At 39.2% G+C, this 23,034-nt stretch overlaps 1 protein-coding gene across 2 annotated transcripts in view; it reads right to left on the bottom strand.

Annotated features, from left to right (window-relative positions):
- Positions 1 to 23,034, bottom strand: part of nlgn2b (neuroligin 2b) — a 63,147-nt gene that overhangs the window by 13,099 nt on the left and 27,014 nt on the right. For both annotated transcript variants that reach the window (XM_004557334.5, XM_004557335.5), the window contains exons 3-4: positions 18,365 to 18,418; positions 12,145 to 12,294 (exon numbers count right to left, since the gene is read on the bottom strand). In XM_004557334.5, the coding sequence (XP_004557391.1) occupies positions 12,145 to 12,294; positions 18,365 to 18,418 (204 nt within the window). The remainder of the gene's footprint in view (positions 1 to 12,144; positions 12,295 to 18,364; positions 18,419 to 23,034) is intronic.

Raw genomic sequence — 23,034 nt, 5'->3', positions numbered from 1 at the left:
GCAGCCAAGTCTCAAATAGGTTTCTGAGCAACGTCATCAAAATGTACCAGGAGGCTGAACACAAATCAAGATGACTGGGAACTTCTGGCTACATGTAAAACCCTTTTTAGCGGTTTTAAACTGCACAAAGTGACCAGAGCAAAATACTGGCCACAATCCTGGACTTTGCACTGGAATTAGAGGAATATGTGCACCTTTCAAGTTAAGACAATGAACCTTGTTGGTATGGGTTTTTTTTCCAGGGGAACAGTACAAACATCGTTCTCTGTGATCAGTGTTTCAGTAAGCAGTCTGATGTGCAATGTCACTCCAGTCATCTTTAATAGAAGACAACAGTCTATCTGGCCTATTTTTGAGAAAAAAATCTTTTCACAGATGTCACGAACAACTAATGGCACAAATATGTAACCAGAATTTGGGCATCTGCGCACCATAACTTGCGCAGAAAAAGCTGTTATTACATATTGTTGCTTCCTGGCTTTTGCTCTGATTTAGGACAGAGCTCCAGATTTATTACTAATTCCAGGCCAAACATTGTTTGGTCTGTGATGCGGTGCTTCCAGCATCAAGTTTCAAATTATCTTGCCAAAAACCGACAGACAACTGTCAAAGGTGAAATGTAGTAAACCGTGAATTGCTTTGGATAAGCCACTGGTGACTGTCACACCCAAAACAACAATTATTTTTCTGGTTTCCAGCAACTGAACACTGAAAATAACCATTTTTGGTTTCATGACATTGCATTGGCATGTTTTCCACCTCCCTGCTGCACATGGATCCTAGATTGTTTGTACAGTATGTCACCTAAACGTGCATAGTGGCTGAATAAATGTTTACCGTCGCAGGGCAATGCACAGCATAACCTTGCGTATGCAACTATATACAAGGTCACAGCCACAGTGTGTTTACATAAACTGTGTTATAATACTTTCTCCTGAAGCAGTATTGTTTTGTGAACTAAATTCCCATTCTAGATGTTTTCTCGTGCGGACAAAAGAAACACACTGTATAAGAAACTGAGTTAAAGGGCAGTTTGTAAAAAAAAAAAGGTGGTATAGCTCAGTACAAAGGGACAGATGGTAGGAACAGACAAAGCACATTTTCAAGTGTGTTAAATAGCAAATTAAGTTTTATTGTTGATGATTATTAATGAAAGTGATGGCGATGCTGATGAAGGTAACAGCAGCCATGATGACAGTGGTGATGATAACCTGCCAAATTGACCTTTCTACTACAGTCAGTGTGACACAACACAACTCTCATTCCACACTCTTCACTGTACTTACACTACAGTCAACAAGCACTTGAAGCCTGGAGTGTCGTGTTGGGTTAACCTGGCTTAATTGTGATTCACATTACAGAGTGCACAGTTATTTTGCTGACTTTTGGGGGTTTTCTTTCAATATGACTGTTTGCCTTGGACAAAAAGTGCAAATTCCAGCCACGATGACAGCTGATGTGTCACTTTATCATAGCTTAAAAAAAGTAAAAATCTACGTTAACTTAAAGTCAACATTTGACTTGTAATGAGCATTAATTAAAAAGTTTTTTCATTCATTTTTATTTTGGAATTTAATCCTCAAATGCTGTGACAGGATATTTCACATTCAAAGAAAACACTGCAATCAGCAAAGTAAGCAAAGAATATGCAACCTCAAAGAGTGACCTCGTCTTGAGCAGGCAATAATGTTTGTTATGAAATGGCTGTAATGTGATAATGATTTTGAAAAGAAAAAAGTATGATTAAACTGTAATATAGAGATAATTGGATTACCAAATTTATAAGAAACCACAGCTGCTGCCTGTCTCTATAGTGCAGTGTTTAGTGTTGGATGGATTATTAAAAAACAGAAATCATGTCTCAGTGCTGTAGCAGAAATATTACTTTGAAAGGATTAACCCCACTAATCAAGATATCACATGTTACTATGTAATTGTATTATCCTTGCATCATCCCAGCAATTGACTGGTTCTTAGCCTTATGTGGCTCTGACCTGGTAACATATTACCACTGACCTGTGCCGCTTATCAAAACCATGTGCACGTGGAAGTGTCTCCTGCCCAGCCAAGTGCTGAGCTGCCTGCCACAGTTGCCTGGCAACTGTCTAGGACTTCAGGCAAAATGAAATGGACAGGCACTCACGAAGGCACTCGGATACCCACATTCAAGCACTTCCATATTCAAGTACGCAAACAGCAGCATGCAAATGCACGTGAACTCCAAAGTCAGTGCATGTACATGCAGGCAACTTCACAGTATGTGCTAGCATGCTAGCTCTAGTGCCGCTCTCTTTGAAAGGCCGACATGAAGGGAGGGAATTCGGTTTATCTTCCACCATTGAAGATAAGTCAAACAAGTTCCCTCCTCTCCTTTCTTTCTCTTTCAGTAAGTTTTCCTTCTGATCCACCACCCACACCCCTCCCATCTGCTGAGTTGGGTTTCCTACTGACTTTAGTGCTGAGAACAGCAGTTTATGAGGCTGAACTCATGCATATTCAACACTTGCTTGAGGTAGCAGCCAAGGAACTGTGAGGAGAGTCATCAACCTCTAAAGATACAGGTTGAAGACAGTGAAGTGAATGGATGAAAGAGAAACAGAGGAGGAGTGAGGAAACCATGGAGGGAAATTTAAAAACAAACTGTATGATAATAACTGGAGCTTCCAATACCTCTGGGATTGTTACCAAAAGCTCTTTCCACAATGCATCTACTCTTTCTCTAATGTATGCCAATGAGGAGAGTCATTATAAAAGCTATTATTCCCAATAGATATCGTATTGCGTCTACAATAGGATGAAATATTTGCATTAGCTGGACTTTTATTCATTTTGGGACAAGATACAAAAAAAAAAAAAGACCAACACAGAGATTGTTATTGGTATGTTGTGTCTTTACTCTAATTCTCTCTTAGTGAACTGCACCATTCAGAACATCCTCTGTTGTCACCCATATTTGTAAAAGTCATTCACACATTTTAGCCCTAAAACTACGCTCAGCCATATTATTGCTTTACAGAGATAGGAACATCTGCAGAGCAATTTACAGGACTGAACGGAATAACTGTAGTAGGTCACTGAACATATTTCTGTGAACAGAGAAGAAAGAACAATAGGAGAGGGAGGGGGGTGGAGTTGAGGGTGAAGGATTAAAAAAGGGAAAAAAAAGAAAGAAAGACATGAAACAGGTATTAAATCAAATATTGCCCAAAGCTACTGTCAGATGTTAACTGACAGACAGTAGAGAGGGATACAGTGAAGGACGAATTATATAATTTCATTGTGACGTCACGCAGGAGATGATCAGAGATGTCTACATTCAGAGGAAAGATGTAGATTTTATTTTATATACACAGGAAAGGTGATTGAAAAGAGGAAACAAAGCGTTCTTGTCTCTGTATATGTGAGTCACAAAATTAATGAAGCACAGGTAGAGGCATTATTATACAAAAAAAGGAGCGGGGAAAAAAACCCTTAGCAGATGGTGAATGTCTCTTGCACACTGAAGACTCTGTTTAGATGAGCAGAATAGAGTGGATTGGATCACTCAATACTGTGCACCGGAGTCGGGGATTATCTGCTATGTGTGTATATAACAGTAGATTAATATGACAGGAGAAAATCACAATAGAAAATTCTTTAACTCAGAGAGATGCTATTGTAGTTCACCTCTTGCACATTCTTGCTGGATTATCTTTTTTTTTCTTCTTTTTTTTTGGTTACACAAATCTGTTAAATCTCCTTGTCGGCACCAAGGGTTTGATTTGAAGACTAGCTGGCAGGTCCGTTTCAATTATGCATCATTCTGTATGTCAAGTATACCCAGAAATGAAATTATAATGCAATTGGGTTTCACTTCCACTGAACTAATGTTAGTCAGTAGGCCTCTGATGTCATTGTATTTATTACCTTACTTATCTCGTTCAATTTTTCCTCACAACTGTCCACTCAAATGGTACCGTGCCATGCAATAACACCAGGCTGCCATGCAAATTTGAAAAGCAGCGGTTCAAACATCATGTTGCCTCTCAAGACTTTTCAAAGCTTTTCAAAGTTCTGTTTCAGAAACGCCTTATTGCTCATGAAAACTGCAGCCTGCCTGAATAAAAAATCAAGTCAAATTAAATGAATTAAGAGTCTTGAAACAGAGCCTCGTCTGCAGTAGGGGACGCAATTTTAATCACAGGGCTAATATTTCAGACATGAAGCTATTTTAATTAATGATATGGTGTCATTAATCATACTTGTTACATGTATCCACTCAGCCTCTTAATATGGCAGTTCAGGTGCCCAAGTGATTGGCAAACATTTATGTAATTTTACATTTACTTACGCATAATGGTATTTAAATGTGGATATTTCACTTTAATCACTGCCTCCACTATTAGGTAACAGTCAGATTAAGGCTTTAGCACTGAGTAGATGACACAAATGAATGCTAACACCAATTATGGCACAAAACGGGGACAGATTCATCAAGCTGAATGAAAAATCTTGCCATCAACCGAGATCTATCTGTCATGTAAAGGGGCATTTAAATTATTTAAATAAATGAACCTTTTTTACATTTCGCTAGTATTAAAAATATCTCAGTTAGTTTTACAGTTAATTCTATCCTGAAATCACGAGTTAATACTGATAATAGACACTGGAGCAAAGTTTTATCTGAAATGTGTAAATCACCCTGAAAAGAAGAAAATGTGTGAATAATGTCTTTCACTGCCAGAAAATGTTCCTCCTTTCTTACTTGTTGAATTCCTCCAAGGGAGGAGAGACGCACAGTCTTGAAATCTCAGATTTAAATTCAGAACAACTGTGAGCAAAGACACAGCTTGAATATCTCTGATGTTATATCATAAACATCTACGGGATACAAACAGAGGAATAGATTTCAGTTGCATACACTGGAAAGCAGCGCACAACAGTGACTGCCCACTTTTTTAAGCGCTCCAGTTCTGTAAGTGAATTTTGTCCTCGTTTAAAAAACAAACAAACAAAAAAAAAACCACGTATAAATGTCTTGAACCAAGCCAATCAGCTACGAAGTGAATTATAACCATAAAAAGATTTGATTTGATTGTAAAATAAAATGTAAAAAAAAAAAAGAAAAAAAAGAAAAGGGCAAAAACACATCATTACGGTGTGATTGTAATACGTGTGAAAGAAATACTCATCCCAAAATACATTGCAGATGCAATGTAATACATTACACAGAAAACCACATTTGAGCTTCTGGAATTTAATCGTTTCTCATTATTGTAGTCCTGTAAAATAATATACTTGAATATATTTGGTAATATGTGTAGGGTACACCGCTCTTGTGGCTTCTAAAGTTTCACATTCACTATGTTTGCAGCAATCAGAGATGTAGCTGGATTCTGGGTAGATTAGTTCCGTAAAAGAAAAACAAGCTTGATGTCATACAGACCTGTGGTTTTTACAGAAGAACATGCCATTGTTTTACAGTGTTGTAGCTCATAGTTAGTCTACTTTGGATGGTTACAACATCACAATCAGTCATAATCGACTGAAATTTAGGTACTTGAGGCCTGGACAATTTAAGGTCCCTTATGTGTGGCATGTAGGTTGTAGAGCATCAAGTAAGGGGAGCTGCATAAATGATCCTTCTCTTATTTGATTGGTGCAGCTGTGTATTTGGCTACCAGCCTGCGACACAGATTGGTGTCAGTTTCAGTCAATATGCCTATAAGTCCTTAGGGTTCACTGAAAACTGTCTCTGGCTACTGATCCATGTGTCAAGAGCCTCATGCACGTTATAATACACATTATAAATAATGTCCGCAAAGCATTAAACACACTTTTGCAAGGAACAAAAATAACACGAAATGTGAAATATTTAGAAATATGTAATTTGTAGAGTGTAGATAGAGGATTTTATAGCTGAATCTACTCACAAACAGATAATGTTAGTTTTTGATTCTGTTATTACAGTGAATGCATCATCACTAGGCAAAAAGAAAAAAGAAAATGAGGGTTGTGAGAAGACTTTGTCTAGATGCAAAGAGTGGGAGGTGTGTTTTATTTGTATTTAGAGAGGAGCTGAGTGGTGAGAAGGCAGCAGGCTGAAGTTAATTGACAGCACTGGCTAAAAATACTGTTTATGTCATATTTAAAAGGATGTGTTTGAGAACAACAGGCAACACAATGTAAAGTGATTCCGAAGGCTGACTGAGCTATGCACTATTTATGGATGCACTGACACTGTTTGACTTGACTTTCACTAAAAATGTTTCAATGCACAAGATTTTAAAATAAAACATATTAAATAAAAGATAAAATGATAAAATTACAGGAGTGTCACAAACAGAGTACATGAGCACATCATTTTTAGATACGTCATTTTTACCTACCAGTCTCTAATTAATGAACAACTCAACTAAGCATAATACAGCGTAAGACATTATGAAGGCTTTTCTCTGCATTTTGTAATTATAAATACAAAGTAAGGACATTCTTTTCATTTCTGGGTAAGATTAGTAGAGCATTTTAAACAGTTAATTATACTGTTATCAATGGTCATGATAATTTGCTTACTAATGATCAAGGAACTGACCTCACAACCTATTTTATTAATAAAATAGGTTGTGAGGTCAGTTCCTTGATGAAGTGGGCTAGCTTCAGTCATTGTGCAAATGTACTATTTATAAAGTTGGGGAAACCTGCAGTCAGCTGAGACCGAAGAAGTCAGTCAGATGGGTGACAGTGTTTCTCCCACTGAAAATGCTATGTCCGGATGAACAGAATCAACCATTTGGGAGTTAATTAGAATTTTTTTTGTATTTAATACACATGCAATTCAAAAACGCAAGAGATAAAAACATTAGTAAAGACTTGCTAGCTTAAATTGTAAAATGACTGATTTGATGCTATACTACTGTGGTACCGTAAGTGGTTTCAGATATCTCTCTTTGAGCACTAGTGTTCAGTTCAGTGTCCATTTGTACGTGTTACCAATTAAATCTTTAACAAGCAACCTTTTCTGATCAATAAGCTAATGAACTGTAACTTTAAAATAGCAAACATTATACAAGCTAATGTAACTAGCTTGTAGTTTAAGCTAATGCTCGTACCAACTCAGCACCTGCTTTTACTTTTCAGTCTGTCTTCTGCCAAAAAAATATATTGCTAACATTTTAAAAAATGGTCTGACGCCACTGTGTCAAGAATTTGAAACAATTTTGTTATATAGAAGCTTGTGTTTAAGTACATAGGATTTTTTTTTTTTACTTTGGTATCAAACTAGCGTATTCAGAATCTGTGTATTTCTACAAGTACTACTAGAGACGCCTACATTTCTGCTATTGTGACAGCCCAAGCAATATGTTAAACTTATCTCAAATTGACATAAGTATATGATATATGATGAGTATATAAAAAACTTGAATGTTTTTTTGAGGCAGCACACATAAAACACAATTTTCAGGGAATTTACATCAAATTTACCATGTTTTCAAGCAACTTTAAATCATATACATACAACATTTTTATGCTGTGAACAAGATGATATTAAACATGGTGGAATTTACTCCTAAATAGGTTACTTGCTTACTTGCAAGTAAAGAGATGAAATTGGGAAGAGAAATGTTTCCAGAAGAAGCGTTTCATCTCTCTTCCTGCGGTGAAAAATGTTCTCACTCTCAGAGCCCACGATGGTGGGCCTTTCCCCAGAGTTCATTAATTAGTTAATTAGTTAATTAGTCTAAACAGATGGCTATGCAACACAAATCAGAAGGCTCTCTGGGCCTGGAGCAGGAGGAAGGTAGGAAAAGGTGAACTGAGCCGCGATCTCAAATCACAACTGTCACTGAACCTCTGAACCGGGCTGTGTGCTGCAGACATTTTCTTCTGGTTCACTTATTTTATTCCACCACAACGAGGCGCATGATAAATTAATATTACAAATCCATAAAGTATATCATTTGCTGGAAATTGACAGATGCACGTGTTGTACTATAATGAAACCATTAAGTCATGTGCAAGGCTGCTGCGGTCACAATGCAGGAGGGTTTGTTCGAATAAATACTTTGCATCACTGCATATTTAAAAAAGCATTTCTGAAGGTTTATTTTTAGACTGCTCCCATCTCCCCCCTTCTGTTTCCTTTTCCCTCACTGTCTCTCCATGATTCTCCCTCGCTCATCTGTCTCTGTTTCCTGCACTCTCTGCTTCCCCTATTTCTGACTCCCTATCACTCTTTTAAAGGCGCAGACATTGTATGAAATGAGGTTGGCATGTGTAAGCTCCTGTGAGTGTAAGTACGGGATAATACTTAAGACAAGAATGTAAAACTATTAAAATACCAAATGCCTGTGTTTCTCACTGTGACTCAAATGCACAGTGTCAGTGAGGAGTGCTATTAAAATTGCAGATGGATGGTGCATTATTTATATATATATTTTACGCATGGCACGCAACCAATTGCCTACACACACTCTATCACATGCAAAAGAAGGACTTTGTGTGCACACAGACAAAAATGCATACATGCTTGTGCCACACAGAACATGCAAAAAGACACACACACGCATACACACAAGGATTATCGCCTTAGTACAGTAACCCATTTAAAGCATATCTGAGAGTCAGAGTGAGAGAGCACACATTTGCCCACATACCAAAATTTTCAACAACATTAAAGGAATCGAGGACACTGCGTCATAATCACTCAGCAGGATCTATCTCCACCTCTCTCAATGTGCATCTTGCATACTTTAATGATTATATGTGGACGTTCTGTACAACACATGAGTGCACTCCACACATCTCTAATGTGGATCACAGCAAAAATGTCAATGTAAATCAAATACCTTTACGGTCCGGAGCCAAGGTCGAAGTGAGTGTAAGGAAAGCAAACGAGGATGCCAATGAAGAGCATTTGGAATAGCTTGTAATTTTATGCAACAATATCAGTTCCAAATTGTGAACTCAGTCTTTTGGCTCGGCTTTTTAATGATCGTGATTTGTCAGGCAGCTGCGAAGAAGAACACGCAGAAAGGTGAAACTGAGCCGTGTAAAGCAGCAGGTCCGGGCCCTCATTTCGCTAACTCTCAGTTTGTCCTTGTCCCTCTGCCTCTCCGCTGGCATTGTCAATAACAGTGTGGCTCACGTTACCCTCTGCTAATACTTGCAGAAACTCTTGGACTCCATCCTAAACTACTCCCATTTCTCTGTTTATCATTATCCTGATATGTTGAAACAGGCGTGATGCAATAAACAAGATCTGATTACCCAACCTGGCAGCCGCAATGAATGACACAGGGAGCCTGTGTGCAAACACCTCCAAAAGATGACACCAAATGTAAATACTTGACTCCACTGATATCCAGCAGCAAAAAGGGCTAGGCGTACACATGCACACAGCTCAGCCCACACTCACTGGCTCATGAGCTCTATAAAAATGAACAAACAGAATACCCCTTGATACAAAAATACAATGACAGCAACAGACGCAGTTCTGTTTTCTGTTGCTGAATGTTACACCAAAGGCGCTAAGTTGTTGTTTGTGTCTTTTGAAGTACAGAGACTGTGATCCTGGCTGTCGTCTTTACAGAAAGGCATGTTAATACAAAAATTAATGAATTACTCTAAAAAGGAAAAGCCAGGATGTGAGAAAACAGAAAATACACCTGTTTGTGTTTTAATACAAAGTGCCTGCTGCAGGAAGACATAGAGTCACTGGTGAAATGTGAGCAACAGTAGCCAAAATGATACCAAGATTAGCCAGAACGTTTCAAGACTTGTGGAAACACAATATGGCCGTTTAGGATTGATACACTTTGGATACACTTTGCTTAGGATAGTCTATAAGATTAGATTAGACATCTTTTTGTTCTGCTACGTGAACTGATACTTCATCAGAAACTGTGGATATGTTTGCATGAAGTTCTTTTAAGCTATAATCTGTCAAAAAATATCTCCGACATTTTTTCAGGCACAGTTTCCACATAGTGTAGGCACTGCATTGCTAATTCCATCATCTGCAATAGATGAAATTAGGCTTTAATGCTTGAGTTGGTTAAAGTTCCTAGATTTAGCAGTACCAGTGAGGCACAAGAGGGGGGGACACACAAAAATACTGCTGCTCATGTACCTGTCAGGATGATCCAGGTTAAACCTTAAAGACACTGGCATTTGAAGTAGTAACGCTGAACGCTTATGTCACGTCTCTGAGTTAGGACATGCTATTTAACTTTATTAGATTGTTTCCTGAGCCTGGTTCCTTCTGGATAAAAAACCCCTCCAGAATCCTCTTTCCTCTACATCCCCAAACATGGGCAAGCCCTCTACACCACACTACACCACAACTCAATTCAACTAATAAATGTATTAATTTGTAAACTGCAGTTTTATGAATAAGTTCCGTGGTCTAAAATTTGATTACACGTTTCAATTTGTTCTGAGGGCATAGTCGCGCATAAACAGAGCATGAAGTTGCTATTCAAGTCAAAACATCACTTTAATCTTATGAACCTTCCTAATCTTAAGAGGTGCTCTTAAAAATGGCCGTAGATTAATAAGTACCTCCTACACAAGAGCAGATGGCTCAGAGAATCTTAAAAGCTGCAGAACTTACTCAAACATGACTTGTATGACTGAAGCTTTTTGCCCTGTGTACTTATTTGCCTGCACTTTTTAAATAAGCGCTAATGGTTTCTATTAAGCATGAAAAAAAAGAGTTAAAGGGACAATAGGAGCTTTGTTTTTGTTTTTTAATTTGTGCTCAAAAGATGTTTTCTTTATCAATTAATTAAGAATAAAACATACTTACACTTTTAATTATACTTTTTGTAATTATGTGTTCTCATGTTTGGATTTTAGCCACATGTCTGTTTTACTCTTTTTATGTTTTTCATAATTTTTATATTTGTGTGTCTTCAGAAGAAAATACAAAAAAATATGGAAAAAACTGAATAAAATATAAAGACAGAGGAAGAAGTGTGCTATTTTACTTTTTATGGGACACTGTTGCTCCTTTGAGATAGTATTTATATTTATACCTGCCTCTTTTTCACACATGCTGCCATCATTTTCCCTGACATGTCTTTTCTACTGTGGCATGTCAACACTGCTAAAAGAAATAAAACTCAAATGGTATCTTTACAGTATATGACATGACTGGCATTAATAGAAATTCACACACCTTGTAATATTAACTCAGACCATGTAAGGACTTCTTTAGTGCACACAGGAGTACAGTAACAGGAGTTCTGATTTTTCAGTACTGGGCAAATGAGCCAACCCCCATGTCGTTATGTTTTCCTAGGAAAATGGCACATATGTGCAGGGATTTATTAAACATGTGCAAACACAAAAGGAAACATGGTATATAGTGCTAAAACAGAGTTCGCACAATTCTAACAAGCTTGAAAATTAGTATTTGTTATGACCAATTTTATTTTTCAACATACTCCATATCATCACTCCATAAGACCTGTTGCCATGGGTTTTTAGGCCTGTCACTTCTTTGGTCCTCTACTTGTCTAGTTTCCTTAAAAAATTTTTTTTAACAACATACTTTACACAATGCTGAGAAATGCCAAATGTTCAGTGAATAGCTCTTTGGGAATCATTTTGCTGGTGTAAAAATCTTATTTTATGCCTGTTAAACTATGTTATCTTTGGCAGTTCTCACATGTTTCAACAAAAAAATGGAAACTAAGTGTCTGCAGGTAAAGGAGACAATGAAATAACTTCTTTAGCACACACAAGACTACAATAGAAAGAGTTCTGATTTTCATTCATAGGTCAGTGTTGAGTTGCTTAACAAAAAAAAACCCTTCTGAAAATGGTCAAATACAATAACTGGACTGAAAATGAGTGAAAAAGCAAAGAAAAGACTGTCAGAAAGCCTGGAGAACTACTTGTTATGACTACTTTCACAGATTACAGTAAATTTTGGCTCATAGGAAGCAAAATATTTTTTAAAAATGGTGTGTAACTCAAGACGTTTACACAGTAAACTATAAAGAATTTCAGAATGTTATTTTTCATGCATGTGAATGCTGTCATTTTTAAATACAGTTTAACATGGCACACAAGGCCTGGTCTAGCTGAAATGAGGCAGACCAAAACAAAGGTTGCAAATGTATAAACAGTTACATCAAATATCTGACACATCAAACTTACCGAGCACGCCAAGCCGATAGTTCATAGTGACCACGATGACATTTCCATAGGCAGCAAGGACACTACCATCAAACATGTTCCCTGAGCCCTCCATGTAGGAGCCTCCATGGATGAAGAGCATCACAGGCTTCTTACGGCGATCCCGAATATCTGCATAGCACAGATCAATGCAGGTGTTTGTTAGTTTAGAGTTGATCCACTAACATATGTTAAAGAGTTGAAATTCAGCTCCATTAATCCCTGGCTATGGTTTGAAATTTTCTCCTGAAATAGCATCTCTAAAATCAGTCACTAAATGGAAGAATCAAATTGTCTATATATAAGAAACAAATCTAACCTAAAAACAAGTAACAAGGATAATTAAGTTCAATTACATTTTATTTATCGATGACAATTTAATTTAGTCACCTTAAGGCTCTTTATATTGGAAAGTAAAGATCTTACAATAATGGAGCGTAAACCGCAGCAATCATAAAACCACTTGGTGCAGTTCGTGATAGTGGGAAGGAAAAACTCCCTTTTAACAGGAAGAGACCTTCAGCAGAACCAAGCTGAGGGAGGGGCGGCCATCTGCCATGACTGGTTGGGGGTAAGGGGAGGAAAAGGTGTCCTTGTCCTTGTTATTAGTTCAGAGTGAACAAAGAACACTTCTTTTACCTCTGCCTTGTAACAGTAAAGTACAAATCCACTGATATTAAAGGATTTATCTGTTGTGGTTGTTCTAGTACTAGGTATTTAAGTTAAAAAAAAACCCCCAAAAAAACCATGCAAACTGTCTTAACCTCAGGCATCCTGTGATTGATGAAAGAAGAAGGTGAAAATACAAAGCACAAAACACTTGTGTCTGGGTTCATCTTCTATTTTTTATTCTGTGATGTTTGTTTCCCCTGTCCTGAGCCCTGATGGTACCTTCCCAAACTGCTATTCCCCTCCATGTTTGGAGCAAATGGTGCAGGCAGTTCTGTTGCCCTCACTGTTATTGGTGTCTTTGTGTCCATCAGTGTGTTGCTATGGTTCACTCTGTCAGCCTCTGTGCCTCGCCACCACCCCCTTCCTCGTCTATGGTACGGCCTGAGTGTCTGAGTGTGGATGAGGCTGAGGGAGCTGCCAGTGCAGCCCAGTTAGGCTGAGCGTCTGCACTGTGCAGGGCCTGTAGATAATTTGTATGAAAGCCAGACCAAGTGGAAACATAAATAACAGCCACAGCATCTGTTTACCCTGATGAGCTTCAGCACTCAGAGATGGAGGAGACGGGGAGATAAGAGGAGAGAAAGAGAGATAAAGGAGGGAAGGGGGGGGGGGGGGGGGGCAGGAAAGAGACAGAGGAAGGAGATGAAAATAGGGCAGCATGAGAGAACTGACGGGGGTAGAGAAATGCATGAGAGCTTCACACCAAGAAGAATAAATAAATAAATATGATTTGATAGCATAGATGGAAAAAAAAACTATGAAACGTTACAAAGCAAGTCATACACAGTGAGGTGCGTTAATGAACATTCACACAGGATTCACACAGACACACACAAGCACACATACACACACAAACTCTTGCATAGGCAGCTGCGATGTTGAGTCGCTATGGAAACTGCTTCTCGCTAATAGAACTGCACCAGCCATTCCATCGCACCGACTCACTGAATGCCTGTTGCCGTGGTAACAAATTCCACTCACGTATTTGCACACCCGCCTGCATCACCACCTGAATCTCAGGTTACACATGCACTTGGGTGCGTCACTCACAGTCGTGCGTGCAGACTCACACACACACATACATGCAGACAAGTGGATGTGGTAAAGCGGCACGTATGGCTTCAAACACGCAGGTATGTTTTATAGATAGCACGTACGACACAGGCAGGCTGGCTTTAAATTAAAAAAAAAACCAAAAAAACTTTGAGTTGCACACTCTGATGTGCTGCTCCTTTTCCCCTCTCTTCTCCGGTGTATTCAGAACCTTGGCTGATTTCCCAGAAGATACGTAAAAAAGTTCAATTATCTTGGCATCACCAGGACAGTAGAAAGGAGTGACGTTTCAGCCGGCATCACGAGCAGCGCTCACAGCCACACTCCGTATCTCTCAAGCAGAGAATACATGATTTATCTACATTTTTAAAGTCCCATTTAGCAGTGTTAAGTTTTTACAGCTTTCATATATGACTTTCAGACCCACAGTGGGATCAACCACCCGGGTTCTGAAAAATTAACCCAACCCAGAAATGCCAAAAACTGCAGTTTTTCACATGGCCACTTGAGGCGAGCTCCAAAAGTGATTTAGTCCCCTTAGACTGTCACAGTAAAATGAACAGCACAAAGAATTAGATTTATAGCCTTGTAGGAAAAATATATTTTGCCTGAATGGAGGCAAATTCATAACTCAAAGGTGAGTGTACATTTTCATAACTCACTGTAGTTATACTAGTAAGGCTTTAGGTTAGAGTCCATGGATGCTTTGATTGACAGGTGTGCTAACATAGGGACCTGTAGTTGACTGTTGTGTGTCTTAAGCCTCACCTCTGCCAATAAGTCACTAAACTGTATCTTTTGTTAATATACTTTGATATTGGTCCCTTTTTTTGCAATTTTTATGGCAAATATGCAACGGGATAAAACCCATCTAAGAAATCTGTGCTTTAGTTTTGATGATTGAAATTCTACTATTTTAGTTGTCTCTTACCTTAATCGCTGATTCTGATTAGCAGACATGTGCCTGTGCATCTTGTGCACACATGGTAACTTCTGTCAATGGTGTCATCCAATGTAATCGTGGCACCAGCTAATGTAGCCTAATGTAGCTTCGAGCAGAGGTGAAAACTGCAGAGGTCCGGTAAGCTCAGCTCTTTCTTACTACACACAATGCAGTTTTTAGCCTCAACAGACACCAAGTTTGTCTGTGTGTTAAAATGTTATTCAACATCTATCATTAATCCCTATTAAAGTTTTACTTTTCTCCCTGTACATAAAGCATGTTGCTCTATCTCTGTAGCTATATCAACTAAGATAAGATAAGATAACATCAAATTACATTTTTGGGGGTTGTGTAAGGACAGATTCTTTTCTTTCTACTTGTGTCACAGATTACATCTTTAATATTACATTTTTTTAATAGAAAAAAGGCTTAGGGATAGTTATGGGGCTTGGTAATTCAAAATACTGCAGTGGTACTTAAACCACAAAATAGATATATGTGGGGAGGTTGCAATGTTAAACCATAATAAATGAATATTGTTAGCATGATAACTGGAGCTACAGAATTCATAACAATACACACTAATGCGCAAGTATGAATCAGAGGAATTAAAAGGCAAAGTACTATAGCTGGTACTGCTAATCAAATGCACTTGATTAATTGCGTGAGCACAGTGTGAGGATTTTCATAAAAGGAGAAACATCCCAGTAAATTCACACCAAGGTCAGACAGTGCAATACTCCCCAAAACAGCAACAACAACCCCCCCCCCCCCCCCCCCCCCAAATAAAAAACAAGAGCTACATCTCAGACTCTATAGGCCTCAGTTAACATGTTAAATGTTCATGTTTATGAGAGTATAATTAGAAATAGACTCAAATATATCTTGTTGGGTTGCCAGGAGAAAACCTCCACTCTAAAAGGAACTGTAAAAAGAAGATGGCAGCGTGGCTTAGATTTGTGAAGCTGCATCTAAACAAACTACAAGACTTCTGGAACAACTTTCCTTTAGATAGATGAGACCAACGTAGCGATATTTGACCATAATGCACCACATAACAGCTCATACCAACTGTTAAGCATGGTGGTGGACGGATAATGATTTGGGCTTGTTCTGCAGCCTCAGGACCTGGGGCACCTTGCAGACATTGAGTTGACCATGAACTCCTCTGCGTACTAAAGTATTCTAGTCAAATTTAAGGCCACCTGTTTGAGAGCTTGAACACAATTGTGTCAAGCAACAGGACAATGATTCCAAGCACAGCAGAAAATCTACATAAGAAGGGCTGAAAAAAGAAAAGAATCAATGGCTAAGACCTCAACCCAGCTGAAATGCTGTGACAACCTTAAGGTCTCAATAAAGTGAAGCAACTATGTATAGAAGAGAGCTCCCAAATTCCTCCACGGTGATGTGACAAACTGATAAAGTCATACAGAAAATGATTAGGTCAAGTTATTGCTGCCAAAAGTGGCAGTCCTGTGAAAACCTTCTTTTTCACATGACTGTATAACTATTTTTGCCGATCTTATCTTGTTTTTCTAATAACAACAAAGGCGAGAAAATATTCACTATCCTAATAAAGCTAAAATTTTAAAAATAAAGATAACAATGAAAAAATCATTAATTTTGAATAAAAGATCATACGCGCATGCACAGTCACAATTAAAAGTGTGCGTTTGCATAATTTTGGGGGGGGGGGGGGGGGGTGTACAGGCATACAAATGCCTAGCTATGCATTCTCTGGAGATTTTGTCACACAATATTTCAGTTTTAAAAAGATGGAATATTTGAATGTGTTTAAGAGAGGGACGTGTCGGAACAATTGAAAGAAGCTCAACACAAATGCAAAAATGATGAGACGATGGAGGGTGATCCACTCAGTCCAAATTTGAGCCCATAAAGCCAATAAGGAGCTGGCTGTCTTCCCTTCCTCCCCCCATAACACTGGCACATTATTCGCTTCTCTCATTTCCACCTAACCTGATACTGTCCTACTCAATATCCACCTTTGTCCTGCACAGACATTCTCACATTAATGTCTTACTGTTTCCAACAGATACTGCCCACTTTCCACTTTTCCATTCCTCCGGTCCTCTCTCATTCATTCCCTTATGGAAATCTTCATTGATTTGGGTGTAAAAGTTTTCAGCCTGCCTCAGCACTTGAACAATTTTCGCACCCGGACCCACAGCCAAGACTCTACACTTTCACAGAAAAAACTTTCCAGCAACAAAGCGCTAATACTACTGTTTTACAACAATGTTTAAGAAACTCTGTCCAATCCATACCTAAACAATTAAGCGAGGAATTCAGCCATGCCCTAGCCCTCCTGATCCTGTCAGGATCCATCAGGTGTCGGCATAAATGTCAAGCTCTACCAGTCTCCTACTCATCCACCCTCTCACTCTCTCCTTCTCCACATCTCTCTCACTTTCAAAGCTCTATAAATGTCATTTCATAATGCACTTGTCTTCATTATGACTGTTTTTTCCCCCCTCCTCTCCCCCACCGCTGCCCTCGCCAGTGCTCTTGCGGTGTTCAGCTTTTTTCTTTTCTTTCATCTCTATTCAATCATTCTGCTCCTCTCCTTTACAATCCTGCATGGATCCTTATTTCTGTTTTCACCGTTAAGAAACCACACAATTGGATTAGCTACATCTGTCTCTTTTTAAAACACAGCAATTAGAAATGCAAGGAAGGGAGAATTCAATACTGAAATAGCACAGAGCCTGAAATACAAAACACACAAACACACACTGAGGCACAAACTGGAGCACACGCGCTCGTGTGTTGAGTTGCACATGCGCTGTGCTCAAGTAGACACACATGCACGCACACACACATGCACAAATGGAAATGTGGAGCACTGCATGTGTGTATAATACTATGCAATATACAGTAAGCCTGGGCACGTGTACAAAAACACACGCACTAATTGTCTGCACAGATTTTGGTGCACCAGTAAAGTGTAGTGCGAGCATCTCCCCTTGTCTGCAGTGATCTTGAAAATATACTACAGTGGCAGAAATATGCAGAAGTCCTTCACTTTTTCCCACTTTAAAAATGAAGGATTGGGTAGAGCCCAATAACATTATGAAGGACGATAATTTAGCCGAGCAATTCACGAGAACTTTAGTCCAAGAATAAAAGCGCAGGTGAAGAAGGACTGAATATCGATTTTCAGTGATGCGTCACGCTGGATAGCCAGAACATCAGAGTGTGGTTAATCAACCACACAGCAACCAAGCAAGGAAAGTTAATTAGCTCCCCGTGCAAGCACACAAAACGCAGCATTTGTGACAAGGGTGGAATAAAAAACAAATACTTTGTATGTGGCTTTTATACGACCAAAATGCGTGCCTGTGAGAAGGAGTGACAGATTTGTATGCTAATAAAGGCAGTTAACACAGGACAATGTAATGTGCACATAGGGTGATTACGCTCAGATGGTTATTAACACAGATGAAAACACCACAACCCCCATGGAGTTTGAAAAATAGAGCATGAGGGGAAAAAAACATGCAATTAAAATACCTTCATCCCTGGGTCTGTTCATTGAAGACTCATCGTGTTTTTTTGTGAGCGGACCTGAGGTTTAGAAAAAAGACAAAAGACAAAATTCAAAAAGGTTGCACTGGTACAAAAAAACAAAACAGAAAAAAAATTAAGAAAAGGATTAAAAGAGAGGGAAAAAATATGCTGTTTCTCGGTTTCATTTCAGTGGCTGTGTACGGATTACACACTGTTTCCTTTAAAAATATAACCCCCAAACTCATCTGTTTCATCTGCTTAGGATCTAGTCACGGACTGCCTTGTAAATGGCACTTCTCCTCAACCCTTCTCCCAATCAGTCTTGACACACTGCTGCTTTGTAAAGAAAAATCAATAAACAGAATCAAGCCATCACTCTTTTGGGTCAGAAAAAGCAAAGGAATGCCAAGATGCTGCGTGTCCTGCTCTGAGGACTCAAAACACAAGGTTCATCCCTTCACTCCTGTATAAATGTGACTGAATATATATTAGAAACACCAGCCTAAACCTAAAACATGACTTAAAAGTCTTGCCTACCTAATTTGCCAAGAGGAAGTTGGGGGTTTTTGACGGTTATGCCACCTGCATGGGTTTGTGACAGGATTGGCCTCATCAAGGTCAAAGAGGAGCTCTGCATTAAGCTTTAATGGTGACACCAGTTAAATGCACTATAGGGGAGAGCCAATAACGAGCATTTATCACCGTGACCAGCCAACGCCCTGGCATGTCAACCTCTGTAAGTCTTAACTGATAAGGATCCCATTAATTTGTTTTTTGTCTTGGCTTCTGTCAGTGGGGCTTTTTCATCAGCAAACACTTAATGCTGCATTTTGTGTCGTCTACAGCTGCCGCCTGCCCGTTTGGAAGAAAGTCACAAAATACACTAAAACACCTGCAGTCCCACACACATTTAAATCACACACCACGCAAGGAATGTTAACAGTTTACAATCAACTTGTGCTGTCGTCCTTGTACACACCCAGCAGCAAATTTCCCTCTTTCCAATGAAATATTGTTGCAGTCTTTTAAATTTGCTCTATACTCGATTGCCAAGAGGGTTATCACTCTGCTTCTGTGCTGCTGACATGCCTGTTTCTACCCTTTTGCTGAAAATCGTCTTGTAAAGTTATGGCATATATACCTTTCACAGTAGTTCTCATCTATTGACAAAGGAAACACCCAGCACTCCACCATTATAATGCAGCATTTTCACATCTCTATCTGTATGAATATGGTTTCCTGGTATAAAATGTTTATCTTCCATTAAAATGGGACAGGATCAATGCTGAATGGATTTGCTGCATCCCATGAACACCATCATCAGGCGCCTGATCCAGAGAGCACTTAGTGCCATAGCGGGAGATGGTATAGTCGTAGGTCCTGGACTACAGAGCAGGCAGGTAAGCAGACCAGTAATGGATAGAAGGGCACATTACTACCCTATCTTGTCGGCACTTCCTCACTACTTATCACCACTCTAAAACCACACCTTCCCGCTTAATGGATGGACTACTCGGATTTCAGTTCAAAGTCCTCATGCCTAATAAGACTTAAACTTTATGTGAAGATGAGCAGCACATCCACACTTTGTCATGGAGCAGATATCGCCCAAAGATATCCACAGTAAATTTGTTAAAAAACAGAAAAAACACTGAAGAATCTTTTCTTCTTTAGTATTATTTTCACTATGAAATAATCAGTTTAAAAGCCTAGCACAGCTAGCCAAAGCCCAGTGTAAAGGCTACAGCCATGCTAGCATTTCTGTAACGGCCCCTAAAGACTGACATTTCAGACATCCCGAGATGTCTGAAATGTCATTGAGAGTTCATTGAGAGCCACACTGTGATGGTTTGGTGTAAGATATCAAGTTTGATGCCCGGAGACTGTATGACTGATAATACCTCCTGAATCCCGGGGTATGATGCGCATCTATGAATCCTTTGCTACTTGCAAAGGACAGCTGGATAACAGCTGGATGTTGGACTACTGTTGTGGAGCCAAAACGGAAAATCATCCAAAGATGACCAGCACAATTCAATTGTGGTGGTCATCTTTCATCTGCACCAGCCCAAAATCACCTAAGTTGGCTTAATTGGTTTAAGCTACATGTCAACATGCTAGCACTGACAAGCCTAACCACAAAGCACAGTGCAGATGAGGTTGATGGGAATGCCACTGGTTTTGCAGGTGTTTATTCATAAACCAAATTACTTGAATAAAAAAACGAGTCACCAAAATGACTCAAGTCTGAACTTAACTTCACAACAATCCATCAAAGAGATGTTGAGACATTTATTATACACTACAAATTCCACAGTGGCTCTATGAGAAACATCACTAAATTATCTAAGTCACTGGATAAATCATTTTAGCATTGGTAGTGGTTTTATTGTGGCTATTTTCCATCATGGCTAAATGCTACAGTGGCTGCGCTTGTGTGTTTAATATACTGAATTTGCACTAAAATAACTGCTCATGGCAGTATCTAGGTCTTGCCCGACTTGACTAGGGTTTGAAGAAATACTACAATGGATTACACAAGACAAAAAGTAGGACCTAGCCAAAGGGAAAAACATACGCTTTTTGGGTCAAAAACATCCATTCCATCTGCTTCCCATCAGCAGAGAAGCCTGCCGGTAGGCTGAGTGCCACATGATGTAATGGGCCACTGGTCAGTGAAATGCTACGGCCTATGCAGGAACATTTAGCTTGGGTTGTCCCAGTACTGTTTGACCTAATGCAGCTCCATCTCTCAGTCGACAGCGTTTCTGTTCGGTTCAGTGAGCTAGTGGCCAGTACGCAAGCTGTCTCCCGTCCCTCTCCATTTCCTCAGTGCAGTAATCGGGATGAAGCTGCAGTATGTCATTGCTGTGGTGGCCTGTCTGCTTGACAAGGTGTCAGACACAGCTTCAGATCAACACCCCCACTTCCTGCAGCTTCTAGCACATGCAGTCCTATCCTTTTGCTCTCTATCTCTTCTACTGTGGCCCCAGCCCCCAGCTCCATTCTTGCCTCCGCTGTCCTGCCTCCTGAAATATGGTTTTTAATAAAGAGCACGGTAAATGCCTGCTCTAGCGGTAATAAAAATGAAGAATCTCAGGCTTTTGGCTGGGGAGTGTCTTGGGGAAATAGGAAATGCGATGAAACAGTGCTCTTGCCTGACAGCCTGACCAAATGCTAAGAGTTAGGGTGGAACACTAGAGAAGGTGGTAGAGAGCAAAAGAGAGATAAAGTGAGAGTACAAATCTCACTGTTCAATCGGGGAAAACATTTGTGCTATTTACATGGTACTACAAAGTTGAAGAAGTAGCAGGCTACATAGTGGCCTGTTGGGGAAGGGCACTGAGCTCATTTGCATTCAGAACAGTAACCCCTTCTACCGCCATCTGCATAAAGATGGAGGAGTGAGGAGAGCAGAGAGGAGAAGGGGTAGGGGATGGTTTTAGGGAGGAGAGAGAGCAGGACGGGTGAACGGATGCAGAAAGAAATAAAGCTTCTTCATGTCCAACCAATCACATGACGAACATGGTCAGAAAGAGTATTTCTGGGTATGAAATAAAAATCCCAGTCAGAAGGTGCATGACTAGAGGATACTACATAACACTGAACTCTAAAAGCTCTTTATGAATTTGTGCTGACAATTCATTTTGGCCCACCTACATCCGTTGTGCGTGGGAATGCAACTCCTCGTTGCCAAACACAGCACAATACAGCCCCAGCAGCCAACCTTTATACATGCTTGACCGTCACTTTAGAAAACAAACCTACTCCTGTAGATAAAAAGCTCAGTCTGGCTGAAACATCACTAAGAGTCTACAGGAACAGATGATCAGTGAGGCCAATGTGCTTCCACCAGTAAATCTTAAAACTTAGCTTTAAAATGCCTCTGGGCTCTTATTTGGGCATTTGTTTAGAGAAAAAACACAATCAAATTTAACTTTAATTTCTGTGGTTACCAGGATATAATACTGGATGCATATAATCACTAGTCACATCTGATAATTCTGACATTTCTTTGTTAATTTTGACCACAAATAACCTTTTGTTAGGCTTTTTTTAAACAATGGAATGGAATTATTTTAGTCTTTTCTGAAAAGACTTTCGGTCCTTTGAGCACGATGTCCCTCTGTTGTATTTACAAGTAGTATAAAAACGACAGCTGATGTCAATATAAACCAAATTATCATGGGAACAAAAAATCAGGGCCAAATAATAGCACAAAATTCTAAAGTGCAGTTCATCTTCATCCAAATCTAATGGCAATGAATCCTATTGTTCCAGAAATCCTATTCTAAACTATAAATGTAAATCCAGTGGAGGCCCCATGGGATCACTAATGAAATGGACATGCACTGTCTTGGAAACATGACAACAATTAATTTTACAGAGGTCGACCAATTATAAATGTCTAAAGGAAAACGTTTCATGACATCAGGATGGATGCTTTGTTTGTGGTTGATCTTTTTGTTTTAAAGTTTTTAAGTGAGTGATCCCAAAAAATTGATCTCAGATTATAATAATACTTTAAATGTCACAGTGAAACACTTAAAAAAAATCTGCTCCATCCGATAAAACCACCAGTTTAACATCATATAAGCAATTTGAGAGATTATGACAGCGGTAATATGTGAAAAATGTATCTGATTCCTGGGGCATATCACTCTCCTCCCGTC

The sequence above is a fragment of the Maylandia zebra genome, linkage group LG10 (assembly GCF_041146795.1).
Source record: "Maylandia zebra isolate NMK-2024a linkage group LG10, Mzebra_GT3a, whole genome shotgun sequence".
Classification (NCBI taxonomy): Eukaryota; Metazoa; Chordata; class Actinopteri; order Cichliformes; family Cichlidae; genus Maylandia; species Maylandia zebra.
Note: the sequence above shows the minus strand (reverse complement) of the source record. Positions and strands in the feature narration are given on the sequence as shown.